This window comes from Hippocampus guttulatus, chromosome 17 (genome assembly GCF_054856545.1).
Source record: "Hippocampus guttulatus isolate MCC_2025c chromosome 17, RoL_Hgut_1.0, whole genome shotgun sequence".
In the NCBI taxonomy this organism is placed as follows: Eukaryota; Metazoa; Chordata; class Actinopteri; order Syngnathiformes; family Syngnathidae; genus Hippocampus; species Hippocampus guttulatus.
In genome coordinates, this window is record NC_141277.1 from 13649336 (window position 1) to 13663422 (window position 14087).

The 14087-nt window shown below is 44.6% G+C and overlaps 2 long non-coding RNA genes, 1 pseudogene and 1 gene segment (V, D, J or C); 2 read left to right on the forward strand and 2 right to left on the reverse strand.

The window, feature by feature from the left end:
• The first annotated feature begins 35 nt into the window (after positions 1–35).
• Positions 36–3110, forward strand: LOC147192199 (uncharacterized). The gene is made up of 3 exons (XR_015103517.1): positions 36–2677; positions 2757–2798; positions 2864–3110. It is a non-coding gene; the product is annotated as an uncharacterized LOC147192199 (long non-coding RNA).
• Positions 3111–5500: 2390 nt separating this feature from the next.
• LOC147192200 (T cell receptor alpha variable 12-3-like) lies at positions 5501–6654 on the reverse strand. The segment is given in 2 exon segments: positions 5501–6338; positions 6411–6654. Coding segments are annotated over 2 exon segments (603 nt in total).
• LOC147192201 (uncharacterized) lies at positions 6063–11074 on the forward strand. The gene is made up of 2 exons (XR_015103526.1): positions 6063–6147; positions 6233–11074. It is a non-coding gene; the product is annotated as an uncharacterized LOC147192201 (long non-coding RNA).
• A 1354-nt stretch (positions 11075–12428) lies between these two features.
• LOC147192202 (uncharacterized) lies at positions 12429–13665 on the reverse strand (annotated as a pseudogene).
• Positions 13666–14087: the final 422 nt, after the last annotated feature.

A 14087-nucleotide genomic window follows, 5' to 3' on the forward strand; every position in this document is an offset into this window, starting at 1 on the left:
CCTATCAGTATTTATTTTGTGATCATGAGTTAAAAATGACTTGCGCTATTTCAGTGTGAACGTTGGTGTGCGTGAAATTGTTTGTGTCTCTGCTGCTCTTTCCACAGGAAGCGGTCGCCATGGCACCTGCACCACAGATGACAGCGGTGATGGTTTCTGTCTCAAAAGCTTACTGGGACAGGATGTTTGTTGTGTGTAGGAAATGCAGGTCAGGTAGAACGCGGAGCATCGCTTTCCGTAACATTTAAACAGGTCTGATTGCAGGACAGTGGGCTATCACTGGATGGTCGTAGTTGGATCTTTATTGGGTTTTAACCGTAAGCTCATCAAAGCTATGTTCACATCAGTGCGCCGAGTGGGGATAGATTGGATTTCTGTCTTTGTCACTTGATGCGCAGTAACAGTAAGCAGCATAGGTCTCTTGATCCTTTTCCATGCCTAAGCTTTGTCGTAGATGTCAGGAATGCTCTGGTACAACTTGCATCCTCTCGCGTCAGTGGTGTGGAGGAAACCAGGCAACATTTTCATTGTTGTTCATGCCAGTATATGTGATCACAAAATCACTGTTGATCTTAGAGTCACATCACACATTGACCTCCTTATGCTTGACTAACATCACAACAGAACATAAGATCAGTCAGCAGGAGATGAGCAGATGAGACAAGATCGTCCTCCGCAAAGCAGCAGCATGTTATCACAGTGGGTCATCTCCTTCCGTGAGGCCACCCCCCCACGAGGTGGCTGCAGGTGTTTTTGTTGCAGGAGCGCCAGAGGATGTGTCGGCATGAGCTTCATGGTGCAGCATTCGTGGTTCACATGAATGCTGATTTGTGGCTGAGTGGGCACGCCCTTCACTTCCTGTTGCAATGACATCAACATGCATATTCGAAGGAAGACATGTCCTCCCGAGTCACCACACCGTACTGTGGTTCTTTCATGTCACCTGAAATTTGTCTTGGCCTCATCTGCTTCTCCTTCTTCTTGCCAATAAATATTGGCTGATAAGCCGTTGAGGAGGCTTCTTCTGGTCCACAGGAAGCCCCATGACACTGTCACGCAACAATGCCCCTCAAAAACCACGATGACCAAAAACAATTTGAATTGTTGACTCCTCACCACTCGGGTGGAAAAAAGTATTTTAATTTTATTTACATTTTGCAGCACGACATCCAAACTTTAGAATTGGGGGTTGTATGTCTCGGGAAGCTGTTCCTCAACTCTCAACTCGGCTGTATTTGTAGAGCACTTTCAAACAGCCATCGCTGCATTCAAAGTGCTGTACATGGAGCAACTATCATACATACTCTCATCCTTTTACGGTGTCTGATAGAATAGATCGAATTTACTCAACAACACTCACAAAATAGCTGCACTTGAATTTATTCAATCACTGCAATGTTTGCAATGTTTTGTCCTCGGATATTCGGACACATGACCTTCCTCAACCAATCTGCCATTGCGGTGGGCAGTCACTCCCACTATTCCTCTCTCCTGACATGCAGCTACTGTACAACGGAACAACAACAGATGGCATTGTTTATCCAATTGAGCTGGAGTTAATTCTTTGAATGTTATATGTGGAACAACCAACTGTCTCATTTCTAAATCGAACAGAATACGCCTGTCTCAGGTGTTTTGGGGCGGGATGCGGGGTGTGTATGGAACACGGCTGTGAAAACTATCCAATATTAAGGGATTTTTTGTCCCAGTCTCGTGGACTTTATGAAATTGTGGTTTAAAGTTTTGATGGGCCTCAGAAAATGAACAAAAGATTTTTTTTCTGCTTTTTAATTTTGTTTTGTGTGCAATAAGCTTGGCAGTGATGAATTACTGTTGGGCTTTTTTTGTCCTGAAATTATTTTGATACTTGTGCTTCACTGTCACTGTGTCTTGGCCATTGTTCACTTTTAATGTATTGTAATGCCCTTCAGTGTCGTAGGATGCACACGGTCGCAGATGCAATCTGTTCTCTTTTTTAAAAAACAAAACAAAACGGGAGACACGGAGCAGAAAATTTGTCGGGAATCCAAAACAAATATACTGGCCATTTTTTTTTGTCTTGTGCTATTTCAATTTTAGGAATGAAAATCAAAATTCCAACTGTGATTAGACTCATTCCTGACTTCAAAAGGGAATAATGCTGTATTTGACTTTTGCAGCTTCTATTTTAATACGTACGAAATTCAAATACGTCAGATTCCGTTTCAGAAAAAAAATCACTTCCGGTGAACAAACTATTCGATTGGCTCATTGTGGTCACGTGATTATACAACAGGGACGGGCTTAGGCTGTGACAGCGGCCTGAGGGATTCATGTGGATAGTCCTCTGCATTTGGATTCTACATGTGCAATATGTCGATGGAGTTTTTTGTCGTTTCGCTACTTTTGTCATTTTATTGCAGCTTCGCCTGCCAGGTTTGCCAAGTAGGCTGCCATTACACTGGTGCATCAGCAGTCGCTGGCCTCCTAATTAACGTCTGAGCTGCACTGTCAACATAACATAAAAAGAGAAATGAAGATCAGAAATGTTGGGGATTTATGTTATGTGTAGCGCTCTTGCTCATTGCTTTTGTTCTGAAGGGACATGCCGGATGTCCCTTATGTCCCATATCGGACGACTCGTTATACAACCAGGTGGCACAGCTAACAGCCGCACATAACGACACGTGCGAGGAAGGTGAGGAGGGTCAGGCGAGTCCTCCAGTCATCTTCATGGAGTCACTGCCTCAGGTCTGCTTCCTGTTTTACCCCCACAGGTGACAGTGGACAAGGGCAGTGCCAGGACGTGTTGGTGCCAGGTTCGTATTGAACATGTGAGAGGTGCAGCATGTCGGTCGGAGTTAAATGTGCATGTCGCCGGCAGACGAGAAGGTGAACCTCCTGTCCCTTGCCGTCCTCGCCCTCCGCCTCATCTTCGCCAAGACGCTCGCCATCAACTGTGTCATGACACTGGGCCTGTGGTTCGGTGCACCGGAGTAGCCAGCGCGGCGCTTCCGCCTTCCTCTTCCTCCTGCGCTCATGTTAGAATTTGTCGCTTTTTACATGTCAGTGAGCGATAAACTCCGTCATTACATCAACAAAAATTCAATAAAAGAACATATTTTTAAAAAGCTGTTGCTTCCTTATTTTTTGGATGATTCAAAAGAAGCCATCAAGAGAAACTAATTACTAAGAAACCATCCAGAGAAACTAATAAGTAATGAATACAAAACAAAGAAGACATAAAATCAGCATGAAGACAAATTGTTCAAATAGAAGACAGCCATTTTTGAAGAAAAAAAAACCAAGAAAAAAATTGAAGAATCAACTTTTGCCATGACCTGGTTGAATGAGAGTCTACCCACCCATTAAAGAAATCCCACATCATTTAGCAAGCCAATCTGTTTTTATTTTGTGAGCATGAGTTAAAAATGACTCGCGCTATTTCAGTGTGAACGTTTGTGTGCGTGATATCTTTTGTGTCTCTGCTGCTCTTTCCACAGGAAGCGGTCACCATGGCACCTGCGCCACAGACGACAGCGGTGATGGTTTCTGTCTCAAAAGCTTACTGGGACAGGATGTTTGTTGTGTGTAGGAAATGCAGGTCAGGTCGAACGAGGAGAATCGCTTTCCGTAACTTTTACACAGGTCTGACTGCAGGACAGTGGACTGTCACTGGATGGTACAACTTGCATCCTCTTGCGTCAATCGTGTGGAGAAAACCAGAGAACATTTTCATTGTGGTTCATGCCAGTAGATATGATCACAAAATCACTGTTGATCTCAGAGTCACATCACACATTGACGTCCTTGTGCTTGCATAACATCACAACAAAACATAACATCAGTGAGTATGAGATGAAGTTGAAATGACCCAATGAGATAAACACGTCCCCTACACAGCAACAGCAACGTGTTGTCACAGTGGCTCATCTCCTCCCGTGAGGCCACGCCCCCAATGTGGTCTCTGACACGAGGCAGCTGCAGGGGTTTTTGTGCAGACGCTCCAGAGGATCTGTCGGCCTGTGCTTTATAGTGCAGCATTGGCGGTTCACATGAATGCTGACTTGTTGTTGAGTGGGCACGGCCTTCAGTTCCTGTTGCAATGACATCAACATGCACTTTTGAAGACATGTCCTCCCAAGTCACCACACCATACTGTGGTTCTTTCGTCTCACTTGGAATTCGTCTCTGCCCCATCTGCTTCTCCTTCTTCTTGCCAATAAATATTGGCTGATAAGTCGTTGAGGAGGCTTCTTCTAGTCCACAGGAAGCCCCATGACACTGTGTGACACAACAATGCCCTTCAAAAACCATGATGACCAAAAACAATTTGAAATGTTGACTCCTCCCCACTAGGGTGGAAAAAAAAAAGGATTTTAAATGTACAACCAAACTCTAGAATTGGGGTTTGTATATCTAGGGAAGCTGTTCCTCAACTCTCAACTCCACTCAACTGTATTTATAGAGCACTTTCAAACAGCCATCGCTGCACACAAAGTGCTGTACATGGAGCAACTCGGAGCAACTATCATATATTCAACCATAGAGCAATAAATCAGTGACAAAGATGGTAGAAAGCAACGAACAGCAAAACTAAGCTCAAGCTTGAGTCATGCTGAGTCAAATGCCAAAGAAGACAAGTGAGTTTGAGGCAGGTTTGAAAGATGGGCAGCGAGGGGGCTTGCCGAATGTCAGTGGGAGTTCATTCCAGAGAGAGGGACCAGCAACGGAAAAGGTTCGATCCCCTCTGAGCCTCAGTTTAGTTCTTGGTACTTCTAATAATGTCTCGTCTGCAGACCCGAGGCGCCGGGCAGGTGGGTAGTGGCGGATGATCTCAGAGAGGTAAGGTGGAGCGAGGTCATTTAAAGATTTGAAAACAAATAATAGGACCTTAAAAAAAACTCTAAAATGAATAGGGAGCCAGTGAAGGGATGCCAGAGTAGGAGTTATGTGCTCCCTCCTACGAGTTCCTGTCAAGAGGCGAGCAGCAGCATTCTGGACCAGCTGAAAATGCTTAATAGAGGATTGGCTGACTCAGAAGTAAAGTGCATTACAGTAATTGAGCCGGGAGGTGATTGTTATTAGAAGTGAGTATGATGAATTCAGGAACAGGAAATGTTCTTGTGACGAGAATGTGGCGTGTGTGTCACAGCACAGTAGTAAACTGCAGAGTGCTGAAGCGACACATCCTCCATGTGCTGGTGCACTCGCTCCCTGTCACTTGCCATGATGACCGACATTCCCGGCTTGCCCTTCAATGGTTTGCCATTTCCTCAGTGGGAAAGCAGGAAGTGTGGCGCTTGTCCAGGAAGTTGTTTGTACCAGAATATATAATGACTACTCATTGACTTTTTGGCATAAACGTATGACAGTTATTGACAAAACACGAGGCAAAAACAACTTCAGAGAGAGAATATGAACGAAAGAGGGCAAAACAAGGAAGGGATGCAGTTTAAAGTTAAAGGACTATAATTTTGATTCTTTACTCTGTTCTTTGTTTTTTACATGATGCAAAACTCTCATTTATTGTGCAATGATCTGATTGTAACATGTATTTGTTCCATATTTTGATGCATTTTTATGATTTAGAAAACATTAATGTCTCAATTTTGGGGGTGCTTGGAACGGATCAGGGCATGGCATTACATGGAAAATGCGTCTCTACTTACAATATTTTCGAGTGAAGAAATTTCTTCCGGAACCAATTAATTTCGTAAGTAGAGGTACCACTGAACTTACAAAAAGGCCGGAGCCGGAATCAAACTCTGTACCTCTGCACTGTGAGGCCATCGTGCAAACAAGTCAACCACCGTGTTGCCCGAGTGAGCTTATTAAACTTTGAAACGTCTTTCCCTGCAAATTTCTTCCAGTAAATTTGATGGGCTCTGAGTCACAACATCATTCTCGAGGACAGAATCAGTCTGTTGACACGCTGAGTTGCAGCTCTTGCGATAGTGAGACCAATATACTTCGCTGAGGCCACGCCCCCAATGTCACTCATGAGATGAGGCGGGTGCAGGTGTTTTTGTGCAGGCACGCCAGTGGATGTGTCAGTGTGGGCTGCAGGGCGCAGTAGAAGACTCCCGAGTCGCTGGGCTTCACGTGTTCGACATGCAGAGGAGCTTGCCGAGCGCTGGCATCAATGCTGCAGTGAAACCTTTCACGGTACTTTTCTGCTTTCTTGCCGTAACCAGTCTTATGGCGGCTAAGGATGAAGTCAGGCAATGAGTTTACTTCTTGTTTGTACCAGGAGATGTAGTATGCCGAACTGTCGTAGTTGCAGTCCAGCGTCACTACTGCACCCTCCACGCTGTGGACGCCCCGTTCCGGCTGGTACACCGTCTGGCCGCTGATTCCTGTCACATAAAGGCAGCAAAAGCGATCAGACCTCAGTGGAATGTGGCAGTGACCTCACATCTTGACCTCACCCAGGCTCCAACTAGCCATCAGCACACATACAAGCGCCCGACTCATGTCTGCACTCGCAGTCTGCATGAACGCTGAGTTGTCGCTAAGGGGCAGGGGGCTTTCTGAAGCAATGACATCACACATGCACAACAGAAGTCGTATACTGTATTGCTGTGAGGCGAAGCAACGCACTGTGGTTCGCGGAAACGTTTGCGTGATCTCGTTTGTGTCTCCGCTGCTCTTTCCACAGTAAGTGGTGGCCATGGCACCTGCACCACAGATGACAGCGGTGATGGTTTCTGTCTCAAAGCTTACTGGGACAGCATATTTGTTGTGTGTAGGAAATGCAGGTCAGGTAGAACGAGGAGCATCGCTTTCTGTAACTTTTAAACAGGTCTGAATTCAGGGCGATAATTGGATGGTTGTCGTTGGGTCTTTATTGGGTTTTAACATTGTGGTCATCAAAGTTGTGTGCATATCAGTGCGCAGAGTGGGGATGGTTTTGATTTCTGTTTTTGTCACTTTATGAGCAGTAACAGTCAGTAGCGCCAGCCGCTGTTGGTCTCCTGATCCTTTTCCACGCCTGAGCTTTGTCGTGGATATCAAGAATGCTCTGGTACAACTTTTATTCTCTTGCGCCAGTAATGAGGAGAAAGACCTCCTTGTGCTTGCATAACATCACTACAAAACATAAGATCAGTGAGTCTGAGATGAAGTTGAAATGAGCCCATGAGACAAGATCGTCCCCTGCACAGCAGCAGCAGCGTGTTGTCACAGTGGCACATCTCCTCCCATGAGGCCACTCCCCCAATGTGGTCTCTGACACGAGGCACCTGCAGGTGTTTTTGTGCAGGCGTGCCAGAGGATGTGTCAGCATGAGCTTCATGGCGCAGCATTTGCGGTTCACATGAATGCTGACTTGTGGCTGAGTGGGCACAGCCTTCACTTCCTGTTGTAATGACATCAAGCACATTCGAAGACATGTCCTCCCGAGTCACAGCGCTGTACTGTGGTTCTTTGGTGTCACCTGAAATTTGTCTTTGCCCATCTGCTTCTCCTTCTTCTTGTCAAAACTTATTGGCTGATAAACTGTTGAGGAAGCGAATCAGGCTTCTTCTGGTACACAGGAACATCCATGACACTGCATCACAAAACACTGACCTTCAAAATTCATGATGACCAAAAACCATTTGAAAAGTGAACGAGGGTGAAAAAAAAAGTCTTTAGTTTTATTCACATTTTGCACAACGTTCAAACTTTAGAATTTGGGGTTTTGTATCTAGTTAAGCTGTTCCTCTATAAGAGATGAGTGTGATGAGTTGAGGAAGCAGGAAATGTTCTTGTATCGAGAATGTGGCCTGTGTGTCACTGTGGGTGTCACAGCACAGTAGTAAACTGCCGAGTGCTCAAACGACACATCCTCCATGTGCAGGTGCACTCGCTCCCTGTCACTTGTCATGCTGACCGACATTCCCGGCTTGTCCTTCAATGGTTTGCCGTTTCCAAAGTGGGAAAGCAGCAAGTGTGGTGCTCTTCCAGGAAGTTGTTTGTACCAGAAAAAATAATCACTACTCGTAGCCTTATTGGTGTAAACGTATGATAGTGTCACCCGACTGCCTTTTGATGCCAGCATTTCAGTCGTGACTGACACCAGCTCGCTGCTGGTGCCTGAAGGATAAGACAAAAGCTGTTTCAGCATTCGGTGACATGTTGAGTGACTCTTCGCCTCGGCAAGCAGCACTCACCCGCCACCGTGATGATGAGCAGCAACCAAGCTGCCAGCAACATACTGAAGAAATTTCTGTCAACTCTGCTTCTCCTTCTGAGCTCAAGCTCTGAACTCACAAACTCATCGGGTGACTGAAGCTCCTCCCTGATCACGTGAAGCCACAGCCCACGCTGCCTTTTACTTTTACACTGGTACCTCTACTTACGAACGCCTCTTCATAAAAAGTTTTCAAGTTATGAAACTTCTCAACAGGAAAATATTGCCTCTTGTTCCAAAAGAAATTTCAAGATATGAAAGGTAAAAAAAATACAGTTCGGGCCACTTTTTGCAGGTCTGAGTTTCCTGAACGCAACACACTCATAGCTGTTCTGCCATTGGCTATTCGCGAGTATCTTCTTGGCATTCCATTGGCTGAGAGGGACCTCGACCGTATGTGTCTGTGCGCATCGATTAATCGATCTGTGTCATGCAGCATCCTTGTCATTCGCCCTTCGGGCCATGAGACGTTAAGATGATTTCATGTAAATGTGAATCACCCAGAAAAAGTGTTCACAATTCGGGCGATCGCTTTGCTAATGTTTGCCTTTGACATTTTCGAAAGATTGTTAAAAGCCGACAAAAGCAAACACAGTTTTTTACAAAACGTAAGGCAAAAACCACTTCTGAAGGAGAATATTAACTAAAGAGGGCAAAGAAAAAAAACTACGAGGATGCAGTTAAAGGTTAAATGATCATTTTTACTCTTTATTCTGGTTTTTTCCATTATGCACAATTCTCCTTTTATAGTGCAATAATGTAATTGTAACATGCTGTATGTTTGTTACATATTTTGATGCATTTTTATGCTTAATAAAACATTTCTGTTTGAATTTGGGGGGTGGGCAGGCCTTGGAACGGATTAGGGGATTTGCAGTTCGACCGCAGTGTTGTCCGTTGCTCTTTTAAGTCAAAAACTTCAGCGTTCTCATCCACAGCCAAGAAATATGCGATGACATCTTTTCCGTTTTTCACAAGCTGCTCTTTGAGATAAATGGACAACTGCTCTACTCGCTCGGCAATGGTGCTTCTGCTCATGCGCATGTTTAAAAAGAGTTGCTTTTTTCGTGGCAAGCTTCGTCACAAACTTTAAGCATACTGTTTTTAATGAAACCCCCCTCCGTAAGTGGCCGGGCTGATTTAGCGATCTCTTCTGCCACAATAAAACTGTCCGTAACAGCAGCCTGGCTTTGTGATTTGGCTTTTCTTGAACAGAGCCTGTCGAGATTTGAGGCTTCGTTTTAATTCCTCAACCTTCTGTAGCCTTTGTTCCATGTACATATTCTTGTTTTTGTTTGCGTGTTTTGTTTCATGATGTCATCTCAGATTTCACTCTTTCAATACCGCCACACTTTCTCCGCACAGAAGACACACAGATTTTCCAGCTACGTCCGTGAACATGTAGTCCGACTCCCGCCTTGTTTGAAACCCCCGGTTCTCGGTGTCCACCTTCCGTTTTGCCATTTTTGATGGGTATCTCAAAGCTAACGTCACTGTTATGCGAGCGACTCCTGCACTAATAAATATTGAAATTAAAGTGACCGACTGCTTGGTGCGTCGCCATTGCATTGTGGGAAATGTAGTATTGGTGCGTGTAAAAAGATCTGCGGGCTCCCGGCTTGCTGCGGTCCGCGGGCCGGTTCTAATAATAAATCAATATCATCCCAGGTGGTACTGAAAACATTCGCGGGCCAGATCCGGCCCGCGGGCCGGCACTTTGATATAGGTACTGTAATATTTATTTTTTGCTTCATTGTGTGTGTGTGTGTGTGTGTGTTTGAGCTCAGATCGGTCCTAAAGAATCGAGCCCGACCCGACTGGCCTGAGGGTATTTAAGCCCGACCCGGCCCGAGCCCGATCACTTAGCTTGAGTTGCAGGCCCGAGCCCGAAGCAAACCCGACATTTCATACTTTATTTGTGAGGACTTGAGAGGAGGAGGGGTGATTTCTGATAACAAAGCCTGTCTTTTGTAACGAAATCTAAGTTAAACAAGACTGTATAAACATTTACATCTTTTATATTTCTGTTTCTGAAGAGGTTACATTAACCGACAATTTTCTATCATTGACGGATTTTTTTTAAGAGTGGACGGGGAAAATTTAAGGCCGTCAGTCATTTTGACGGGTTGAAAATTGGGCTTCCTGTGTCTTTCATTTTGATGACTTTTACCCTCTCTTCCAGCGTCAAAGCGCTTCTTGTCTTAGCTGCTTGACATCCAAAGGTCCGTTTTGTAGCCATTTTAGCAATGCAACGTTCATGCTGCATCTGAATCTAACAATAACAGATACTTCCTGGACCTGGTGGCTTTTCTTTCCACTATCTCACTGTCTCTAACTCGACCTCCCCTCGATCGCCACCCAAGACAGCGTTGCTCAGCTGATGTCATTAAATGAACTTTTAAGCCAGCCACGGGACGCTTCGTAGTCCTTGATGGCCATAGTTAGCGCGATGGAAATCGCCTTCTAATTAGCGCTCCAGTTAGCGTAAGGTTTTTAGCATGATAACAAGTAAAGCATTCGAGGAAACATTTGTTTATTTGAATGTCCGTCGAGCCATAGGCAATTTACTCTGAGCAGCTAATCGGATGCATTCCACTCTATTTTCCACAGATCTAGCTGCAGTATCTGCACACATAGACAGTGAGTTCCCTCTTGGCCAATCGGAGGCCAGGATGATGCTCGGTAAACCAATGGCAGAACAGCTATGAGTATGATGCCTTTGACATTTGCTGTTAAGACTCTGGCTATATGCTCCTTATTTGAAATTTTTGTCTAAAAATCCCATGGCTTCCTTTTTTTTCTTCTTTTTTGTTTAAACGTTTGTAATATGTGTATGTATTGGTAGCACGTTCGTTTTGTTTTCTGTTTGCTGAGAATTGTATTCTGACTTGTTCAATAAAGATTGAAAAAAAAACCCAATGTGGTGGTTGCTGTTGCCGTTTCTGAACGAAGCAGTTGAGGTCGCTGTTGGATTCGACTTCGTTGTAGTGAATCTGTTCGCGAGGCTAGAGCAGGAGAAATGATTTCGTACAATGCAACAGGGGGGGGGGGGGGTTTCGTCGTATGGGCGGCAGGAGAATGGGAATGGTGTTAATGCATGAAGATTTTTTCACATTAGGGGGTATTTTCGCCCATGTAGGTTTCGTTCTAGAGGAGTTTCACTGTAATGAATCGGTGTACCTGGGAAAAGCAGATCTTAAAGTAGAAAAATACACCTCTGTGTTGATTGATGGCACTTGTATGGCAAAAATGGGCGCATACGTACTGGCTGCTCAGCACAGACCTGACATTCCGATCTAGCTGGTCCGCTAATTAAACACAGAGATTGTTGTGTTACAGTTTGTCTATGTATTTTTTTTTTACCGCTGTTGAGCAGACTGATGTACGCATCATCGCACTTCAAGAAAAAAGCTACTATTCAGCGCTTCTTGTTGTGTGTTGGTATTGTTCAATATAAATGCGGAGTTACAGGACACCGCCGCCCTCAACAGTTTTAAAGACTCGACTCTATCTGCCTGATAAGGGCAAGTATGGCTCAGGGCTTGAAAGATGTAAAGACCACTTCGCCTGCCCCGGCGCGCAAACACTCATTCATCCTTTGAAGAGTTCCTTACCTACCAAGAGCAGTCCTATCTCCTCCGGCTTCGCGTCAACCCTCAGCCCCCAGGGGAGGAGCCGAAACCCAGTCCCGAAAAGGGTGTTTCAGCCGTGGCCACGGTCTTCCTGGCCGTCGACTCATCTTCTGGAGGCATCAGGTATATTGCTATCCCGGACGAGCCCCCAAAAATGTCAGGCCCATCAATTTGACATATAGAAATAAAACCCAAGGAGGAGACAGGAGACTTAATTCTGGTACCAGGGGGGAATGAGGAGAAGCGTTAGGTTTCAGTTCTCTGCAGGCCACCCAAGGATCTCCATCCTCACCCCCTCATTTATTGGGAATCTACTACATAGGTGTGTCCAACCTAAAGGGTGGGGTATGTTGAAGACACACTGAACTTGTTTGACTCTGTGCGTGTATGTGAGTGTAAATTATATACATGTGTGCAATTGTTACAAAAACATCAAGTTGCAGCTGGTGTTGACAGCTCCGTCCATGTCTGACCTTGCTCCCGTTTAGTCTTAATACATATCATGCTCTCTGCATCCCTCAACTGCCACACAGTGTACTATGCACCAAGCAATGCGAGTATATATTATTTAAAAGCATTATATCTTTATTGAAAGCATAAGCGTTCTTCATTGCAGGCATCATCAATTTATCATTGCAGGCATCAGCATTCTTCATTGCAAGCATAATCAATTTATCATTAATACTATGCAAATGTATCATAACTAAAAACAATTAACCTAACAAAAGGTTTCTCACCAGTGTGGGTTATTTTGTGCGTTTGTAAGTTTCCCTTCTGAGAGAATCTTTGGCCACAAACTAAGCACGAAAAAGGTTTCTCACCAGTGTGGGTTCTTACGTGCATTTGTAAGTTTCCCTGATGAGAAAATCTTTGGCCACAAACTGAGCACAAAAAAGGTTTCTCACCAGTGTGGGTTCTTATGTGCATTTGTAAGTTTCCCTTCTGAGAGAATTTTTGGCCACAATCTGAACAGGCAAAAGGTTTATCGCCAGTGTGGGTTCTTGTGTGTAATTTTAAGGTTCCCCTATGAGAGAATCTTTGGCCACAAACTGAGCACGAAAAAGGTTTCTCGCCAGTGTGGATTCTTTTGTGATCATTTAAGGTTCCCTTCTGAGAGAATCTTTTGCCACAATCTGAGCAGGAAAAAGGTTTCTCACCAGTGTGGGTTCTTACATGCTTTTTTAAGTGTCCCTTCCGAGAGAATTTCCGGGCACAGTCGGAACAGGTGAACCGTTTCTCACCATTATCATCAGCGGTTGACGATGTGTTGTCTCTACCTGAGAGTGGAGCTAAGAGGCTATCTGCTTTTGGTTGTCCACAGTGGTTTCCAATACCCTGTGTTGTCATGTGTTTACATGAGCTGCTGCTTGGAGGCTCCGCCCCTTCCGTCTGCCTCATTTATACTCTTCAGAGGGACACCAGTCGATGGCAACTTGCAGATCCCCTTCTCCTCCTCCTCTTCTTTGACGTCGGGAGGCTCATCCACCTCCACTTTCGTGCAAGGGTGCTCTAGCTCCTCCTCTTTCTTAATGTAAGGGGCCTGCTGCTCTTCCTCCTCTTTCAAGTGGGGTACCTCGTTGTTCTCCTCTTCCTCTTTAATGTGAGAAGTCTCTGCATCCAACCCCTCAGGACAAGCATCTTCGCTGATGTCTGAAAGACACGAGAAACACACATGGAATTGTGGTTGATAATTACAATGAAGGTTACAAGGAGAGCTAGATGAGTTCAAATTACCACTTGCTAAGTGACATTAGCAGAATCTCTTACTGGTGGTGGATTTTTATTTTTATCCCGAGTGGTGATTTTTTAAAATGAATTAATTTTGTTTTATCCATGGTTATTTTTGGAAAGATTCGTACAGAGTCTGACATTGCACATTTTTGAGTGGTGGAAAAGTCAAAAGCCGTCCTGGCCTCGAATATTTAAGATATGAGGCACTATGTTTTCGTACTTAGTTCATATTTAGTGACTTCATGCTGTATTTTTAAGACCCTTTAAGAAATTATTAGTCCAACTGTATTCTTGGGTTTGATAGTGCGCTACCCACTAAGATCAAAGCTTCAAAGATGAATACAAAGGCTTCAAAGAATCCAGTAAATATTCTCTAGTACGGATTCATGTTTGCGCTGTCCAATCTGTCCTGAGAACAGAATTTCCTTATTTGGGAAAAGAGCATGGTACATGGTGAAAAGGTGAAAAGGGCTGAAGAAACTCCACAAGATGCTGAAATAGCTCAGTTGTGAGACCGTTCGTCTGAAGATCTAAAGGTCCCTGGCTCAATCGTATGTTTCGGCATGTAA